Source organism: Prionailurus viverrinus, chromosome A2, assembly GCF_022837055.1.
Source record: "Prionailurus viverrinus isolate Anna chromosome A2, UM_Priviv_1.0, whole genome shotgun sequence".
NCBI classification, from domain to species: Eukaryota; Metazoa; Chordata; class Mammalia; order Carnivora; family Felidae; genus Prionailurus; species Prionailurus viverrinus.
The window spans coordinates 88,489,881-88,509,658 of NC_062562.1; the positions used below are offsets into that span (position 1 = coordinate 88,489,881).

The 19,778-nt window shown below is 34.3% G+C and overlaps 1 protein-coding gene across 2 annotated transcripts in view; it reads right to left on the reverse strand.

The window, feature by feature from the left end:
- Nucleotides 1–19,778, reverse strand: part of SEMA3A (semaphorin 3A) — a 468,512-nt gene that overhangs the window by 16,029 nt on the left and 432,705 nt on the right. For both annotated transcript variants that reach the window (XM_047850777.1, XM_047850776.1), the window contains 3 exons: nt 11,422–11,463; nt 6,431–6,588; nt 2,747–2,814 (listed from right to left, as the gene is read on the reverse strand). In XM_047850777.1, coding sequence (XP_047706733.1) covers nt 2,747–2,814; nt 6,431–6,588; nt 11,422–11,463 — 268 coding nt within the window. The remainder of the gene's footprint in view (nt 1–2,746; nt 2,815–6,430; nt 6,589–11,421; nt 11,464–19,778) is intronic.

Here is a 19,778-nt window from a genome sequence, read left to right on the forward strand (position 1 = left end):
TCCACCTTAATGCTGAGTTATTTTATATAGTTTCTCTATTAAAACCTCAGGATATGTAAAATATAGAGTGTTACAGAATGTTTACCATTACAGCTGGAACTGATTGTTCTGAAGTGTGTAATTCGGCTTCAAGTTGCTTAGCAGCTTTCCGGGAAAACATCTCGTATCTTTATATATTTCCATATGAGCATATATATTTTATTCAATGTGAGATGTGACACTAGCAAGACAATATACATGATTTAATAGGGCTGGGCTATGGGTTTTTCCCCATTTTACTTTCAAATATTGACATCACCTATTCTAAGATAATGCACTGGTTCCGAATGGCCAGACTCAGCTTGGCCATGTAAGAATGCCTGACTTAGTCTTCAAACATTTGAAATTTACTGTAATCTATGGTGTATAATTTTTATGTTTGGTTAATGAGAAATACTAGCAGACAAGAAATAAAGAGGCCTTCAAAAAGGGAATGTTTTATTTCTGCAGGGCTGCTTGAGCTTCTTGGACTATTTTACCATATATCACAAACATCTACATAGCATTGCTTTTACACACACACACACCCACACCCACACACACACCCACTCACCCACCCACACACACACACACACACACACACACACCCAGTGACACTGAACCACAGCAATTCCCTTTCTTCCCTATGGTACCTATTTTGAATGAAGTATCAAAAGCAAAAATGATTCACATTAACTTTACTTTCTATAGCTAAGCAATTCTATATTCCCAATTTTTATAAGCTCATCACTCTCTCTCTCTATATATATATATATGTATATATATACACATACATAAGCTCGTGACTCCAACATATATGTTATTTTGAAGAAATATCAACTGGGTCTATGAAGGAATTAGATTATTAAACAAGTGGATTTATCAGTAATTCTCCAGCAAACTTCAAAACATATTATCCTACATGTAGTAGTGTATAATGATTATTTATTAATTGACTGGTTGATAATGGTTTCTTAAGAGAGGTCTATTTTTAAATATGATGGTGTTAACATTAACGTATGTTAATAGCAATGTATTGTTAAATCATATTAATGATAAATAATAGATGCTATTTAGTTAAAATCTCCACTGAAAACCAAAAACAGTAAGGTAAGTAGCTTTGCTATAGCTTCAAATATTTAGTTTATTCATTCAACAAAAGTTTATTAAACATCTACAATATTCATGATATTGCATTTTGTTATAACCCCAGAAATATGAGTGAGCAAAATAACAAAGTCCATATTGATGTGGAGATTAAAGTCTGATTAGAAATAAGCTCTAGTTACATCGTCTTGTTTCCTTTACTTGTAGTTATCATTAGCTTTTCCATATCTAAGCAAAAAGATTCTTTAATGTAATGCATACTTTATAATACCTCATTGCTTGAATGGTGATGATTATAATACAATATTTTTACATGAAATAGATTAATGGAAAACTAGTGAATGTTTTGTTGCCCAACTGAAAAATGCTGTTTGAAAAATTTAAGAAGAGTATGTCAGTAATGTACTCTAGCTGTATAAAGACATATAAAAAATCACATTTTGTCCAATGTAGTGGTGACTTTTTTTTCTTTATAATGAGAAAAATAACAGATAGTAATGCCCTTGGCAAGAAATTGTGCAAGCAAAATGGACCTTAAATATAGGCTCATTTTGTGGCTACCTGTCTCCTGGTATTGGCATCCCCACAAAACCCTGTGAGCATTCCCGAATAAGATACAAGCACATACAGGGTACACAAAAGGGGGATCTGACTTTCAGAAGGTAGCTAGGTCTTAGAATGCCTGCTGGGGTTATTTGTGCAGTGTGTTTTCTTTCTTAACATTCATGAAACATGAATCTTGTATACACAGAATTAGTGGATCAAATCTAAGTTAATTGATAAAAATATGAGACCTTCCTTTAAGATTAATGTAAAAAGGCACCAAAAATGTGAATAGGGTAATTATATTCAATTCCATGCAAAATATTTACATTTTACATTTCGGCTATTTTTAACTATTTTTGCTAGTAGTGATGTTATTGATAAATTTTCCCAGCAGAGGGAAGCACAGCCTCATTATTGTTTTTGTAAAGGGTTGAAGTGGGGGGAATGAGATATACTACAATTTTGTTGCATTTTAAAGGAAGTTTGGTTCATATCCCAGCATTAAATAAGCTACTTAACATTAAATGGGACTTGACATCTTTTAGGAAGCATAAAATGAAACAATCCAAAATCCCCAGTTCAAAGAAATATCCTACTGGTAAATGAGTGGGAAGGTAGCTGAATTACCTTCTACTCAGCTAGGGTACCCAGTAACAATATAGTGGGTCTATGTCATCACCATATTAATGAATGATTTCCATGGCTTATTTTAAGACTGTACTTTCTTCTTCAATATACTTAAATGAATATTTCTGTTGCCTATTGCTCTCGTGTTGCTATTATTATCAAAGCATGTACTTAACTTGGCTTCTTTTTGTTAATATGAGAAAATTGATATTTAAGTCTTGTAAGGGTCTCAAACTTGAATCTGTCATAACTGCAATAATAAAATATAATTCACTACTTAGCATTCTTTAGAATTTTCTTTCTTCTAGATTTCCTTTCTCTTCAGTTGCATTTCCTTAAGTATGCTGGCACAGGTGTGTGCCCTGCATGCCCACGTGTGGGTATGCACTATTGCTTACAATTTTAGCCTAAAGTTAGCAGGTTGAAAAATGAAAGTGTTGTAACTTACCATGGTGTTGTAAGTCTGAACAATGAGTCAATGGGTCTCCATTTCTTATATCTTGTCGTCTTGTGCGTCTAAAACAATTACATTTAAAAGGTATTATGGCATCCTCATTCCTTCTTGGGAATTTGTCACAGGGATTAAGAAGAATAAAAAATCAAAGAACTTCCGGAGCTTAATGGAAGAGACAAATCTACATCTGACTAAAGAATTTTTTAAAAGCAGCTCATTACACCTGTGGGAGCATGTCTCCAGGTGATCAAAATGTGAAACAGTACACAAATGTACTAACAAAGGAGTGAAGTCTTTCAAAGTAATAACAGAAGATTCATGGTTTTGTGCTACTGTGTGTCAGTCAATAAGATACTAACATCTGGAAACTCTAAAATTCTTAGCACCTTAAATTCTGAGGAAAAAGCACAAAATATAGAATAGTAACCCATTTCTTCAATAACCTGGATTAAACTTCTTGTTTCTAATCACTAGAGAGTAAGCCTAAAAATTCAAATTTCCATGATTATGTTCTTTCTCTTAATACTTACACATAATTCCTTAAACAGACTTTTGTTAAATTTGAAAGCATCAACTCTACGAATTCTACTTTTAAGTTAGTTTTTAACTTTCCTTTTTGGTCGCTGTATCGATCATTTTTTTATAAAACATTTCTTTTATGATCATAGGGCTATGATTTCAAGCCAATTTACCCGTGAGATGAATAAAAGGAGGAGTGCAATAACAAATATTGTGGAGGAAGGTGAGAGAGAAGATGGCCTCCCTCTAAAATAAAAGCCAAATTTGTTATATAAGTAAATTTCTCCTAAATGCTGCTGCTCAGATCACATTAGTTGCTACACATTCTGGGGGTCCTCTTTATCGTTTGCTAGTGGTTGATGACTGTGAAAAAGGAGGTTGTCTCCAGCCATCATGGTGCAAGCAGTATGTGTAGTTTGGGAAAGAGGCTAAACGTGGAGATGGGCTACGCATAGCAGAATGAGAAAGACCGGGGACACTTGCTCAACTGTTTTCTGTGTCGATTTTAATGATTATTGTCCTGTTGCAAAGTTAGTTACCATCACTGAAGAGAGTTCTCACAAAGGCCAATGAGAACTGCAAACATGGAAATTGTTACTGTATTCATAAATTTAGAAGACTAAAGTATTTATAGATTTCTATTTGTAGAATTGGTGAGACTATCAAACAGATGTTGCACATTTCAAAATTGAGCCAACAAGGGAACTTGTGAAACACGAACCACAAAGCATTTGGAAAGGCATTTTTTACTGCCATTTAAGCTTTTGAAAAATGCCATCACAAAGAATATATAAATTGTAAGGCCTCTAAACATCCTTTTCAAAGACACATGAAATTGGATTAAGTAAAATCTTCAAGGCACAACAAAAAACGTGTTAATGATAATTCCTTCAATCTGGATTTGTAGGTATGCAGTAAACATATTTCAAATATATAATAATATACAGATTTGTAACTTATTATAGATGTAGTTTTCTTATTTTTCTTCTTTCTTATTAAAAAAGCTTAAAATTTGAATGAATTATTACTAAATTAGGTAATGTTATATACACTTCCACATGGAAAGGAAATGACACTCATTTTTAACTGAAATCTGAATTTTTATGTTTTTCAACACTAAAAGCACTAGATCTTACTGATTTTAAGAACCACAAAAGTTCAACCTTAAGCAATTTAATTTTAGTGCTATAAAAACTGCAAATTGCTACTTATTAAACTATCGATGGTTTCTTCATTCTATAACACATTACCTCCACACTACACGTTTGTTTTAGATTTAAACTTCTAACAAAATCAGTTGGTATATGAAAGAATACAAACACGTTCTCTTAATTCTGAATGTTGAAGGCTTGAGAAAATTCTATTTATTAAATGGAATAAGCTAATACGATATTTACATATAATATTAACAACTTTTAATCTATATGGACTGATTATAGGATAGATTTAAGTTATAGATGATTTAATACTAAAGCCAATGTTATCTGAAGTATGTAATCAAAACATTTAAGTAGGGGCACCTGGGTGGCTCAGTCAGTTAAATGTCCAACTCTTGATTTTAGCTCACGTCATGATGTCACAGTTTGTGAGTTCAAGCCCTGGGATGGTCTCCACTCTGACAGCGTGGAGCCTGTCTGGGATTCTGTCTCTGCCTCTCCCCTGTTTTCACTCTCTCTCTCTCAAAATAAATCAATAAATTTAAAAAAAAAAGATTTAGGTAGGCAGTAGGCATTAGGGCTATTCCTTTCCCCTAAAATTTTTTCAAAACACTATAAATGATGCATATGTTGAAGAACACAGCTGACTAGCAGTGAAAAAAATCCACATCACAGCTTCTTGTAAAACATTAACTATAGCAAAAAAATAAAATAAAATAAAATAAAATAAAATAAAATAAAATAAAACAAATTGTATTGCTCCTAAAATGCAGTGGCTTGATAACTCTGATTTCTATTTTATGTTTCAATAGGTTGATGTACATACTGCTAAGCTTTGGGCTTATATTAGCAAGATATGGTATACGACTCTCACCTTTCATTGCTTGTTTCTTAAATACTGGTAAATAATTAACAGAGAAAGGGATCCCTATGTGAGTAGTAGAGAATATGTTGAGATAAATATTTTGTCAAATTAAGGAAGTGTTCTTATTTTTTCAAACAGAAGTAAACTAACTTTGCGTACAACGTTTAGGATGTGTCTAAGAGTTCCCTGAAGGTTAACAGTGCTCCTGTAATAGTACTCCTACATCACATACCCTTAATGTCCCAGACAACAACTTACAGCTATTTTTTTTCTAGGCATATTGTTTTAGGTAACTTCTAGGCATATCTTAGCAACTTTGAATTAAGCAAAAATAATGCTTTTAAGTATTAAGAGCGTGTTTAAAATATTTGTGTAATACAAACACAAATATTAATAAATAGCCATTTTATTATATGGTTTTATATTTCAACAAATACAAATACAAGATGATACTAGGATAATACAGTGGCCTTTAAATTTGGGGGGAGTCAAATAAATATACATTTGGGGCTAAAGAAAGATATAATTTGATGCTAATTAATCATTATACAAAAATGTGTTATCTTTAAAACTAGGAAAATTTTTTGACTTTAAAGTTGAGTCCCTGTGTACTAGGAGGCTAAAAGTAAATAAATTATTTTTGTTGCAAATTTTCCATTCATCCAAACAGAAACTGCCTTATTAAAATCTAAAACCAGGATAGAATGTTGCTAGATAGAAAAAGAAGAGCATTTTTGGAGCAGAGCATTTTGGCCAAAGGGCACAAGGTCCAGTGTAGATTCTGATTGACTTCCTCTGTGGTTTTGGCCCTCCCTTTTCCGCCTGTATAAAATGAAGTTGCAAAACTTTCTAATTTCCAAGTGTCAACATTCAAGGATAGTATTGTAATGTTTTAGATTTCCCTCAGTAATTTATTAAAACCATACGTTCCCTTATATTTAGAACCCAGCTATAATTATACACATTCTTCTGACTGTTTTAACTATGTAAGGGGAAGAAACCCCAAAACTCCTCTAATTCATCAGAATTATGTGACACTCTTCATTCATCAGAAAACTGTGATGTACTTATACGCAGAAAGCTGTTAAAAATGGAATCAGGTAAGAAAAGTGTATTTATCTCTAATACTTCTCCTACCTCTTTGCAGTGGGAAAATAGCGAGAGCATGAAGAGCCATCCCAGGCACAGTAAGGGTCTCGGGCAAGGCAGCACTCCGCGCACGCTTTCCCATAAATATCACATCGGTGTAGAGGGAGCTGGGCAACCCCCGTGGTGGAACCAATATAGAGTTGTTGCTGTGGAGAGAGTTTACTGTGATGACAAAACGATCCTGTTTTTTAAAATCTTTTTTCTTAAAAAAAAAAAAAGTTTACCCATATACATCAAGAAGACATTTTTACTAGTGGGTTTAAAAAAAAAATCCCATTATTGGCAATTTTGTCATTATTGGCCTGGCAGATAATATGACCATTTAAAAAAATTTTTTTTTCAACGTTTATTTATTTTTGGGACAGAGAGAGACAGAGCATGAACGGGGGAGGGCAGAGAGAGAGGGAAACACAGAATCGGAAACAAATATGACCATTTTAAAAAGATCAAGATCAAAATCTCCATACTTGACTCAAACAGGTGTATTTTAAAGTATAAAACCAAGGGAAGACAGTAATGGTTATATATCAATTATATTTCAATAAAAATAAAAATTTAAATAAGACACTGAATACTATAAGTTTCAAACGTCCAGGGTTTTGTCCTTAGAAAGTTTGTTTTTACTTTTACTGTTTCTAATTTTGATTAATCAGTATATCTACAATGCCATGTATTCTGGTTGGTGTTGATCCAGGGATCATTTGACTCTTCTGACTCTTGGGTGCTGCTATTACATTGCTTGTGATGTAGTCTGCCCTTCTATAAGAAGGGGTATGGCAAGGTTTGTGTGCTTGCATTTGTGAGAATTTTCATTGGTCAGCTGTCTTGCCCTTGCACAATCTCCAGGACGATTACTTTAAACAAAACCACTAAATTGCTTCTCATTGGAAAGATCATCAAATGGGCAATATCAAGTGCACTCTGGCTGGTGCAGTGAACTTCAACAGAAAGCTCAGGGGCTACGGCAAAAGTGCCATACTGGGCATCAAGGTGGCTGGATTCTAGATCTTGCTTATAATAATTCTCTGGGTAATCCTGAGCCATTCCTCTCATTTTTCTAAGACTTAACTTCCTTACTCACAAAATTGGCATATTTAACTAGATCTTTAAAGTATACGTCCAGATCAGACATTCTACAATGTCATTGTGCTCAGTGAATTTACAATTACCAAATGAAGTAAAATACACAGAAAAACTTTCTGGTAGCAACTAATTCAGGATTTCAGCACAACTTTTAAAGTGCCTTTAACAAAGTTTACCCAATGTAGCATTTAAAAAATGTTGCAAATGTATGTACATACAAAATAAAATACAAATAAGATTGTTTTGTGATTTCTCCACATTTTACTGTAATCAGTATTATAGCTCACTTTTATTGCACTAAAGGACTGAATGATTATCGTAAGCCTTAAATAAAAGTTGTATAAATACTGATTCATGTAACAGTATACATGGAAAAGACCTCAAAAGTGTATTTTAATTTCCCCACTACATAAAGGAAAAAAGATGTTATAGAAAAGCTGGTCTCTGAAACATGGTGAGCTCTTTTAATATTACACATTTCCTGGGGCGCCTGGGTGGCTCAGTCGGTTGAGCGACTGACTTCGGCTCAGGTCATGATTTCACAGTTTGTGAGTTCGAGCCCCATGTCAGTCTCTGTGCTGACAGTTGGGACCCTGGAGCCTGCTTCAGATTCTGTGTCTCCCTCTCTCTCTGCTCCTCCCCCACTCATGCTCTGTCTCTGTTTCAGAAATAAACATTACAAAATTTTTTAAATATTACAATTTTCCTGATAGCAATGGATATAATTAAAATTGCATTTACAAAAGACATTCAAAGATGAACCACACATATAAATAAACATAAACTGAATGAAGATTGATATATCTACTAGAATCTATGAAGTGACTAGGGTTATAAAAAGTGCTTACATAGAAAATAATTCTGTGCTTAAAGCTAACCAACTAACTTATATCTTAACAAAAGATAGGGGAGTAAGAGGGAGAATATAATACAATAAAAACTAAACCATTATTAAAACCGTTATGCTGATGCATATTGCTTCTTCCCTTCCAGTAGTGAAGACAATTTGTATCAATATTCTAGTACAGGATAGCATATAGAATACAGTATATACTGTGGATGCTCAACTTTTTTTTTTTAATGTTTGTTTTATTTCTGACAGAAAGAGAGACAGAGCATGAGCAAGGGAGGGGCAGAGACAGAGGGAGACACATGTCTGAAGCAGGCTCCAGGCTCTGAGCTGTCAGCACAGAGCTGGACGCAGGGCTCAAACCCACAGACGGGATGAGATCATGACCTGAGCCAAAGTAGAATGCTCAACCGACTGAGCCACCCAGGTGTCCCTGGATGCTCAACTTCTTATTATATTCATCTTTTATTATTACACTGAAAGATCCTACAAACCATGGCTAATTAAGAAGCAGTAGTTGAAGTCCTTGGGAGGAAAAGATGAAGTATTGTTAAGTTTTTTGTTGAGAAAATTAGATTGATTTGTACTTCTCTTAAAGCATCTACAGAGACAGCATGTGACAACAGTTGACCATGATTTGAAAAATATGAACAAAGAACTTAACTAACGGAAGGAACTTCTTTTCCCTTCCTGTCCTTTATATCTCTCTTCCAAAATCATTGAAAAACAAAACAAAAAACCAAACAGACTTAGATTGTATTGAAGGCAAGCAATCTCAAATCAATTAAAAAAATGAATAAACCTGTAACATTTCAGCAATTAAATTAGTTAAAATGGAGCAGCAATATCCACAAGCATGATTGGCACTGGTGAATGTGGACTTGCTGACCCCTGTACTGTGGTCGGAACTATTTAAAAAGCTACTGATTAAGTTGGGCATATCAAATCAAAAGGTCTCTATGTTTGGTCAATAGCTCTTAAGGAGCATAAGCAAATTCATACTTGCAAAATTTTAAGATTATGACATTTGATTTGGAAAGGAGTTATTATGTAAATAACAGTATCTAAATCTGTCATATCCCTTTAGGAGAAAACCAGAGAAAGAACACATGGGAAGAAGAGAAAACCAAAAATGACTGTAATGAAAACTTCAAGTGTGGTAAAATGCCCAAAATTAAATACAACTTGAGTCTCATTTTCATTTTACAAGTATTCTGCTGTACTATTAAAGAACTGCAAAATTAATCACGCTATCTAAGCGAAATATAGAGGAGGCCTGCAGGCCCCAGTGAGCATAATCCAGTCACTAGCAAGTACCCTGATGTGCTTTTTCTGCCCAATTTAACATCACCACAGGCTTCCTCACTGTCCTCCTTAACAAGTTTCGGATCATAAGCAGGCGATGAATCTATTTATCCAGAAAATTGGTTGCAACACTGCTTGCCCCTCTTGAAACTACTGGCTCACTTTTAAAGTTTCTGTGAGCATGAGTAAAACTGATTCACATCTGAATGCAATCAAGCTTCCAATAATCGAAGCTTCCAATAATCGAGTAGGAATACTCTTCTTGTATCATGGTATTTTAAACACAGTATTTTTGGTGTTTTAGGTGTGTGTGTGTGTGTGTGTGTGTGTGTGTGTGTGTGAAATGTGTTGCATTTAATAGGCAATTCTTAAAGTACTTAAAAAATACTTAAATAAAAAGAAATATTTTATAAAATTATAGGCAGTGTAATTAAGATCAGCTATGAAGCCAAGTAGAGAACAAATAAATAATTGAAAAAATCATTAAATTAAGAATATCCCAATCTAGCTGCCATTCTGGAAATCCCCGGATTTCCTTGCCAACATTTGACAGTTTTGAGATTGCAAGAACAGGTGAACACATACTTGTGAAGTGTAAGATAACAGTATCAGGTCAATAATATCTGCACTCTGAGTTTCTCTAAATATCTCAGAGATTATCAATCTATTTTGATATGTAAGTGTGGAAAGGATATACGCTGAGTTTTAATGGCACAGTATTTTAGTGTCTTGTAAAAGGGATAATGCACAGTCAGAGATAAAACATGTAAATGATTCAGGACTAAGATTAGCTGAATGATTCTCATATTTAACAATTTTGTATACAGGTTTTCAGAACAGCCAGTGAAGGACTTCCTACTCCATTCTAGCTTTTTCTGCTAGGTTATTTAATAATTAATTTCAACCCAGTATCCAAGTCTTTTTTGTTTTTCTGTTTGTGTGTGTATGTGTGTGTTTTGTTTGTTTTTGTTTTTTTGAAGTTACCAATGATACACTGAATAGAAAGGCTATGCGACATCTATGGGGGAAAGATAATTTATTAGAAGTTAAAATTATATTTGTTTTTGTACATATAATTTAGCATTAGAAGCCATTTGTGTTTCTTAAGTGTCTTGCCAAAGCATTCATTCAATGTGAATGCAAAGACTATTAACATGCTACCCTTAACTTCTGAATTCATGGAGTTTAATAACATCATTTGGCAGTGACTGTTTTGGTGTTTTCCTTTTATATGTAGCCAAACTAAATGTTTTTTCTAGCACACAATACTGCTGAAAAAATAAAATGAACTTTTGAGTTAAGATCCTGCAAACATATACAGTCCAGTGCATCAACTTATTAGTTTGTAAAATGTATTTGTTTATACATGCAGATTAAATTAAATTATAAACTTATTTATAGCCTGAAATATCCACCAATGCCATTTTTAAGGATATTAAAATAATTATTAAGCAAACTATATTATAATCCCCCAAAAGTAAATGCTATAAATGAAAATTTACGACAAATAATGATCTAAAGAAATATATTTATAGGAATGTGAGAAGGGTCAAAATCATGGGACAGTGAAAATTATCTTTCATTTTCATTCTACTAGCTTATTGTAAGCTTTCTTTCTTTTCTCTTTTTTGCAACTATTGTTAATAAATCTGTAAAATGTGCTGAATCATAAATGTTTATCTATTTGAAACACAAAAATAACAAAATATAGAATATTGACTGTAATACATAACAATAGTACCTGCTTAGTGGAAAGCTCCATTGCTGAAATAGTAGTTGGCTCCTGAAGAAGAGAAAGAAAATGTGAACTGCTTGGTCAGTTGGAAAAGTCATTTATTAATATTAATTAACACAGAACACCAACATTAGCTCTCAGAGAGTTCACTCCAGTGCCTACAAGAAGCAATATAATTGGGAAATAAGATACATGAAGGAAACGGCAAAGATGAACATTAAATGTGTGGAGCAGACAACATGGGCATGTTACTATCCTCCAGTCTAAGATTATCAGTAACATACTCGTAGTTGATCCAGTTGGGTTACTGCTCACTGCAGTAAGGGAAACTACAGGACTGCCCAGCAAGAGAGTATTAGAAAGGACGCCTATGTCTTGGGCACTTGTTAGTTGATTTGAGGGACAACTCAAGGAAGTGGGGTTTGCTCTGCATGGGATGCTGCAGAGAGCACAGGTAACAGTATGATTAGGTCTCTTTGTACATCTTATTTAGGAGGAAGGAAAAACAGAATGAAGCTAGAGCAGTACTTCAAGCAGTACTTGAAGAAGTAGCAATTACTCACATAAGCAGGATAGGGGGATATTTGATCATTTTTTGTGGTTTGGGAAATGGTTATACTCTGATCTATTTTCAGACGTGATTACAGAATAGTCTTGCTTTTTTCTTGATTCATCACGGTTTCAGAGTAGCCCTGTAGGATGCTGGTGTTCTGTGAGAATGTATATGCTCACATGGAGAACACTGGCCTGTGAGTGCCAGGCCAGCTGATAGTATTAGGCATTTCCAGCTGTCAACGACTGTGAGAGCTCAGGTAGAATAAGATTATTTTATTATTATCAAAATGACTGCTTATTTCAAAAAAAACTTTTTTTAACATTTATTTTTTCAAACTGACTGCTTATTGTATGAAGGCCTACACTGTACATTTTTGTCAGAGCACAAGATCTCTTCAATTTCTATCAACAGGCTAATCTAGAAAAATGATAACTAGGGAAGTATTGACCACCAATATATTTGTTAAGTGTTCTACTGAAGCCTATCATGAACACAGATAATTGCTATAAAAAATAACTTTCTTTGGTTAACTTAGACCACCAACAACCTATTCACCTGAACATAATTGCTTATATTCTCTCTGATTTACTTTCATTGAACTGTACTCCATCGTATCTTTCATCAATGACAAACTAAACACTAAGAACGCTATTGCTTAGGGGTTTCAGAGGTGGCTGATGAGAAAGAAAAAAGAGGCACAGGTGGGAGAATAATCTTAAAAGGCCTCACTAAGTAGGACCCTGAACAAAGTGTAAAGAGTTGGATTCTGCAACTGCATATGCAAACCTGGCCTAAAGTTTGATGGCAGGGGATGCATGTAACCTCTTTGTAATTCAGTTTTCGCCTCTGAAAAATGAGTATGAGGGTATCTTCCTTGTAGGATTGAAGAAAAGGTTAAATGAGTTAATAAATATAAAGTACTTTACAAATGTGCTTGGCGCACAGTGTTTATTCAAATTTCTCCCTCATTCCTTCTGTCTCTCTTTTATACACACACACAGGCACACACACGCTGCTCATATTCTTTATTTGCTTTGGTTTTTTCCCTTGTGCTTATCACAATCTGGAAATATATATATACATACAACATTTATGTGTATATAAATATATGTATATAACATATACACGATATAAATATAACATTTATCTTGTGTCTTATGAATTTCCTGTCACACCTGAAAGTAGTGTTGAGGTAAATTCTTATCTGTAGGTAGGGGGTAGGAGTGAAGAGTTAAGGTTTAAGAAGAAGGAGAAAAAGTCAAAAAAAGATGTGTTATGGAAGTCACCACTGAGAGAAAATCTGAGGACAATAGACAATTACTCTCAAGATTGTCCACTGAGATTTATACCAAGAAAACAACGGATTCATTCCATTACTCATTAGATGCCCACGGGGGTGTTAAATCTCCCATACTTCCAGTTGTGACTCCTGTCCTTTTGCCTGGTGTCAGAGAAGTCCTGGGGCACACAGTGAGGCTGTGTTGGAGGTAGGGATAGCAGGATAGAAGGAGGGACAGAGGAGGCATCTCTTATTTCTCTTTCCAGTTTGTCTCCACAACTCACCCCTCACTACCCCCTGCCCCTCACTGGAATTTAGGACAGGGGTTTTGGTTGTTTCATTCACTGCCACATTCCTAGCACCTGGGATTGTTTCTGGTATTTGTAGGTTCTCAATAAAATCTGTTAAATGAATGAATTAATGAGTTAGTGAATGAATAAATGAATTAATGCTCTACTAAATTCTCTAGTTCCTTTCTATCTCTTCCACTTTCCCCAGTACATTCTGTTCCTTCCACTTAATTTGTCTGAAATAAAGACAGGCATCTTTTAAAAAGGTCTTTCCTTAATCTTTTAAGTTAAGCGGAAAAATCTTTCAAAATATGTATTGTGTTGTTCATGTCCCATTCAGTGTTACTGATTTCTCAGCACACTGAGGCTATCCCCTCCCCTGGGGAGGTGGCCTATGATTCTTAGAAGCAGAAATCACTAATGAGCTGTATTAGTGAATGAACACTTTCAGTCTATATTATTATTACTGGACTTTTTTTGTTTGACATGGCACTATTGACTGCTCATTTCTTTTTGACTGCTTCCTCTATTAAATTTCATTATGCCTTGGAACTCTCTCTCTCTTTTTTTTTTTTTTAAGAGCGAGAGAGCATGAGCAAAGTGGCAGCAAAGTGGGAAGACGGGCAGAGGGAACGGAGGGAAAGAGAGAGAATCTTAAGCAGATTCCAGGCTCAGCTCAGAGCTGGATGGATGTGGGGCTTGATCCCACAAACCTGGGATCATGGCCTGAGATGAAATGCAGAGTTGACACCCAACCCACTGAGCCACCCAGGAGCCCAATGCGTTACAGCTCCACTATTTATTCTTAGCCTTTTTCACAGTCTTCTCATCCTTCAGCCATTCCTCATCTGTTTGCCTTCCTTTGCCTGCTCCTTTCCACTCTCCTTTGGATGCTACATTCTTTTCCTGGTAGCTCATCCACTCTTGTGGTTTTAATTACCCCCTCTATGCTACAGAATTGCAGATTTTCACTTCAAACTCAGATATCTAAACTGATCACAGGATATTCCTACCAAATTTAAGACAACTTGCCAGAGACACAAATGAAACAAATGACTTAGAATGTAAATTAACAATTTAGAGATTTCCCATTATTTCCCATTTCCATAGCATAAATTAGTGAAATTAAAAATAAGACCTTTCTATAGGATTATCAGTCAGAAAGACAGCTATGATGTCTTGGCATACCCACCAATTTTTTCTCTGTGGAGATATCTTTAAAATTTGGTACCATCAAATCACAAAAATCAAGGGGACAATTCATCACAGATTTTCAGCTTTAAAAGACAAAATTGCCTACTGTATTTAGGTCTGTATAGTATTGGAATCAATGAACCCAAACAGACAATTTGAAGGAGTTAGGAAAATTTTCCACAGCAATTTCTTCCATTCCAACAGTTTCACATGATAAATAGTTATGTACTTATGTAAGCAGCTAACTTCACGTAGACTTTCATGAAATAAATTTTACAGCCAAAGTGCAAGGAAAGTGCTTTTGGGATAGAGAATTAATGCTAGTATAATTGAAGTGAAAGTTAGCTATGTCTAGTTTCTTGTAAAAACCTAAGTGCAACTATGTAATGGTGAACCTGATTAATATTTAGGCATTTCATGATCACTGACAAAAAAAAAATTAAACATCTATAAGTAGATGAAAATAAATTATTTGATACACAAATTGTAAAACAAAACAAACCCTAATACACAACCAAACTCTATTGTACCATATTATGATTTCAAAATTCTTAAATTAAGATGCTAGGATCTCTTAATTAAAATAATTTTATTTATTTTTTAGGCCAGGAAATTAATAACAGTTTGGAATAGAATGTGCTATTTGCTGTACGCTGTTGAATTTTAATAGACAATATATTAAGATGACATCCATTTAAATAAGCTATATTTCTTTTTCTGAGAAAGAACTGGTGGTGAATATGACTTCCATTTAAAACAGATGTAGCTTCATAAGCATTTTTTCATGAAACTGGTTTCGATTGCAAAGTTAATTAGTGTTCAAGTAAAAATGAAATTAAAAACTTAGCATCTTTTCAAGATTTTCTATGACTCTAATTTACTCTATTTTATTTTTTTTTATTTTTTATTTTGCAGATATTTTAATCCAGTCCTTATTAAACTTTCTCACTTGCAGAGCTTTTCAACCTGCTGATCCCAGGAGAATCTGACATGACTCCCTGGATGCTAAAGCATGCGGATGCTCCTTCAGAATGAGTTAACAGACTAGGTTTTGGAAAGCATCAATTATGTTTTACATTTGAATGAAAATTAAACTCTTTCATTTGTTAGCTCAGCTGTTCATGGAACATTGCATAAATTGAGTTTAAAATGCATGCGTTATCAGTGTAACTACCTTGCAATCCTTTGCAGTCAATAGGACTATAAATAAAACCCGTGGTGCTAAATGCACTGCCTCTTGATGTAACACTCCTCTGTCAAAAAGTAAAACCTTCCTTGCAGGAAAGAAGATTCCATACTGAGTAAAGTGAAAATCAGCAAATGTCTAGGTTTACAACTTTTGAATATTTTTAAGTAAGTTATAGACGTGAGCTTTTTCAAGAATTTTATTTATTTATTTTTTTAATTTTTTTTAACATTTTATTTATTTTTGAGACAGGGAGAGACAGAGCATGAACGGGGGAGGGGCAGAGAGAGAGGGAGACACAGACTGAAACAGGCTCCAGGCTCTGAGCTGTCAGCACAGAGCCTGTCACGGGGCTTGAACCCACGAAGTGTGACATCATGGCCTGAGCCGAAGTCGGACGCTTAACTGACTGAGCCACCCAGGCGCCCCTTTCAAGAATTTTAAAGAGATTTTCATTTGTATAATTAGTTAACAATAGCTATTGTTAATACCTTACTAGTAATATTAATTTACTAGTAAAATTAATTTTTAAAAAACTTTAAAAATTTGAGATTGAGGCTTGCTTGACTTTAATCAAGTTGTTCAGAATCACATAGTAAATATGGTCCAAATACACATTTATGATTCCAAGTAATATTTGGAATTAAGTTTGCATCTTAGTACTTCTATACCATTTTGAATATGTAACGGCAATTTAAAATCATTTCTCGAGTCTTATACCAATGCCAATTTTATTTCACCTCTTATTACCTATTAAAATTTTATTCCAAAATGGAAATTTTTATTACTGAGGGATATTTTTCTTTCTATACTTTGATTGGGATTTTATTTCACCCAGAATAAAAAAAAAAGTATCTTGGATATCACTGAAACCACTGAAATGTTCTGTGATTAGCCAGGGTGTTTTCCTAAAACCAATCTCAAGATGGCAAAGGATACAGTACTGGCTTTAATTCAGGCTTTTATATGAAGTTTGGTTATTCAGCATAGCAAGGACACATAATGAATATGGTCTCCTAGGGATGATATTTTGGTAAAATTAACTTGTTGGTTGACATTAAAATCCAAGAGTATCAGATACTAACATGAGTCTAAATTTGTTCCTTGTCTATTTACTTTGCCAAAATACTGTTATGCTCAGCTTAACACTTTTTAATTTTATTTTATATTAAATGGAATGACATGTAAGGCTTAAATAGAAATATAGAAACTGTAACATATCTCTGCTTGTTTCACTGTATATAGCAATTGCTTTAATGTGTTGTGTTTTTTTTCCTCCCACTACAAAATTAAACAAAGTTTGACAGTGAAATATTCCAATTGCTAGACCATAATATATGTATGAACTCTGCCTGATAGAATAGAATGTTAAAAGTAAACATTTCTCTAAACTCTGCCCAAATATGTTTTGTCTACTTGAGTGCCAAAGAAATAATAATGACAATAATGCATAGCATAGAATATGGGAGAGAACTGGGACATTTATCTATGGAAGGAGATGTGTCCCAGGTTGCAATCTTTTTACAAAATCGTAAACTCACAAAAAAATCACTTCCATACCAGCATATTACCTACTTATATCTGTTACAGAATGATTAGTAACCTTTCTGATGATATCTTAAAAACCACAAAAATGTCACTCAGTAGTGATCATAGGTTTAATTCAGTTACATATTTCCCTGGAAACTGCAAGATATTAAAATCTAATAGATATTAAATATTTGTGAGTGTAAGACTGTTGGCTTTCAACCTTTTAAGATTTTGTTACATCATTTAACAGATTAGCTTACATGAACACCTTTTTAAACTAGAATTTTAGTAACGTACTAAAGAACATAGCTGAGATGTGAAATGCAGACTTAAAATCCTAGAGGCACAGGTAATAAAATATACAACAACTAAAGGAAAACTCACAAAGGAACCATGGCAAATACAAAAGTAAGAGTTTCTGGAATTAATAAAGATATTTTTAAGCTAACATAGTATTTCAGTATCTCCTATAACTTCATTTGTGATATAAATTTCTAAATAGAGAGAGTTGGTAAAAATTTTTTCTTTCCGCTAGAGATTCTATGGGATATAATCAATGGGATAACTTGCTGCTATTTCCGGTCTGTTTTCCACATATTCTGGCACCTCACTTTAAGTATGGGCTCCCTGAGGAATACCACAAATCTTTAATTTCTCATAGTTCATTTTCTCACCCATACTGATTAATGGAGTATTACTCAGTGATCAAAAAGAATGAAATTTTGTCATTTGCAACAACATGGATGGAACTAGAGGGTATTATGCTAAGCACAATAAGTCAGTCAGAGAAAGATAAGTATTGTATGATTTCGTTTACATGTGGAATTTAAGCAACAAGACAGAGGAACATAGGGGAAGGGAAGGAAAAATAAGATAAAAACAGCGAGGGAGGCAAACCATAAGAGACTCTTAAATACAGAGAACAAACTCAGGGTTGCTGGTGGGGTGTCGGGGGGGATGGGCTAAATGGGTGATGGGCTTTAAGGAGGACACTTGTTGGGGTGAGCACTGGGTGTTATATGTAAGTGATGAGTCATTCAATTCTACTCTTGAAACCATTATTACACTATATGTTAACTAACTTGGATTTTAATAAAAAAAAATACTGATTCCTTCATTCATTTAATAGATACTGGTCGAAAACATATTTTAGGCTCCAGAGACACAACAATTGTGTGCTATTGAACACAAGACAGCACGCTGCTTATTCACCTCTTAGTGCTTGTAATTTGGTAAACATAGATGGACTCTATATTGTTAATACAGTCCATTTGGATAAATGTATTTTTGAATTCATAGGCTAGTGTATCAATGTATAAATACTGAAACTGAAACAGGAACAAGTTTGTGATTAGTGAACAAGAGTGATTAGTTATTACTCTATAATAGACATAAAATAAGGCCAAAATATATGATTTTAAAAGTCAGAATAGGATTGTGATGATATTTATTATTTTCAAGACTTAACCCAAAAATTAATAGAAAAGTCTACTGGAAATGTGGCTTACTTTCAATGTAAAACAATAAGCATGAATAATACTCTAAAACAATAAACATGTATTAATAAAATTTTGAGCATGGTACCTGGCACTACCCTGGATGCTTTATGTAAGGGTCTCTAATTCTTCTAGCTTCTTTGTTTTATTTTGTTTTTTGACAAAGAGAGAGGGCACAAGTGAGTGAGGGGTGGGGGGGGGCAGAGAGAGAGAGAGAGAGAGAGAGAGACAATCCCACAAGGGACAGAGAGAGAGAGAAGTGGGCTCACCCAAAGCGGGCATGAGCTCACCTGAAAGAGGGCATGACCTCACCCGAAGCGGGGCTCATGTGCAGATGAAGCGAGGCTCGAGCTCACCCTATGCAGGTCTCAAACTTACAAACTGTGACATCATGACCTGAGCCAAAATCAGATTCCTAGCTTCCTTGTGAAGTAGGTATTAAATCAGCCATTTCACTGATGGGGAAGCTCAAAGAGACCATACATGTGTTTCCAAAAAATGCTATGTAGATGTGACTGAAGAGCCTAAAGTCCTTCCACCAGAACACTGTTTTGTTATTATAGGATACCTATGTCTTGATTCACCAGTGATTTGTTTCAATGCTAATCATAATTTTAATTATGTGAATATATATTAAGAACTTGCCATATTCTACTTTCTCTTCAAAATGTTACTGAATAGTGAGCAAGAGCCCTACCGGGTTAAACAAAATGGTCTAGAAATACGGGGCTACGAAAAGTCTTAGGAAGTCTTTGCTCGCAATTAAAATATTTAAGACAAGTGACAAATTTAAAGTATCTGGAACACCTGGAGACTAAATGAGATAATTTTA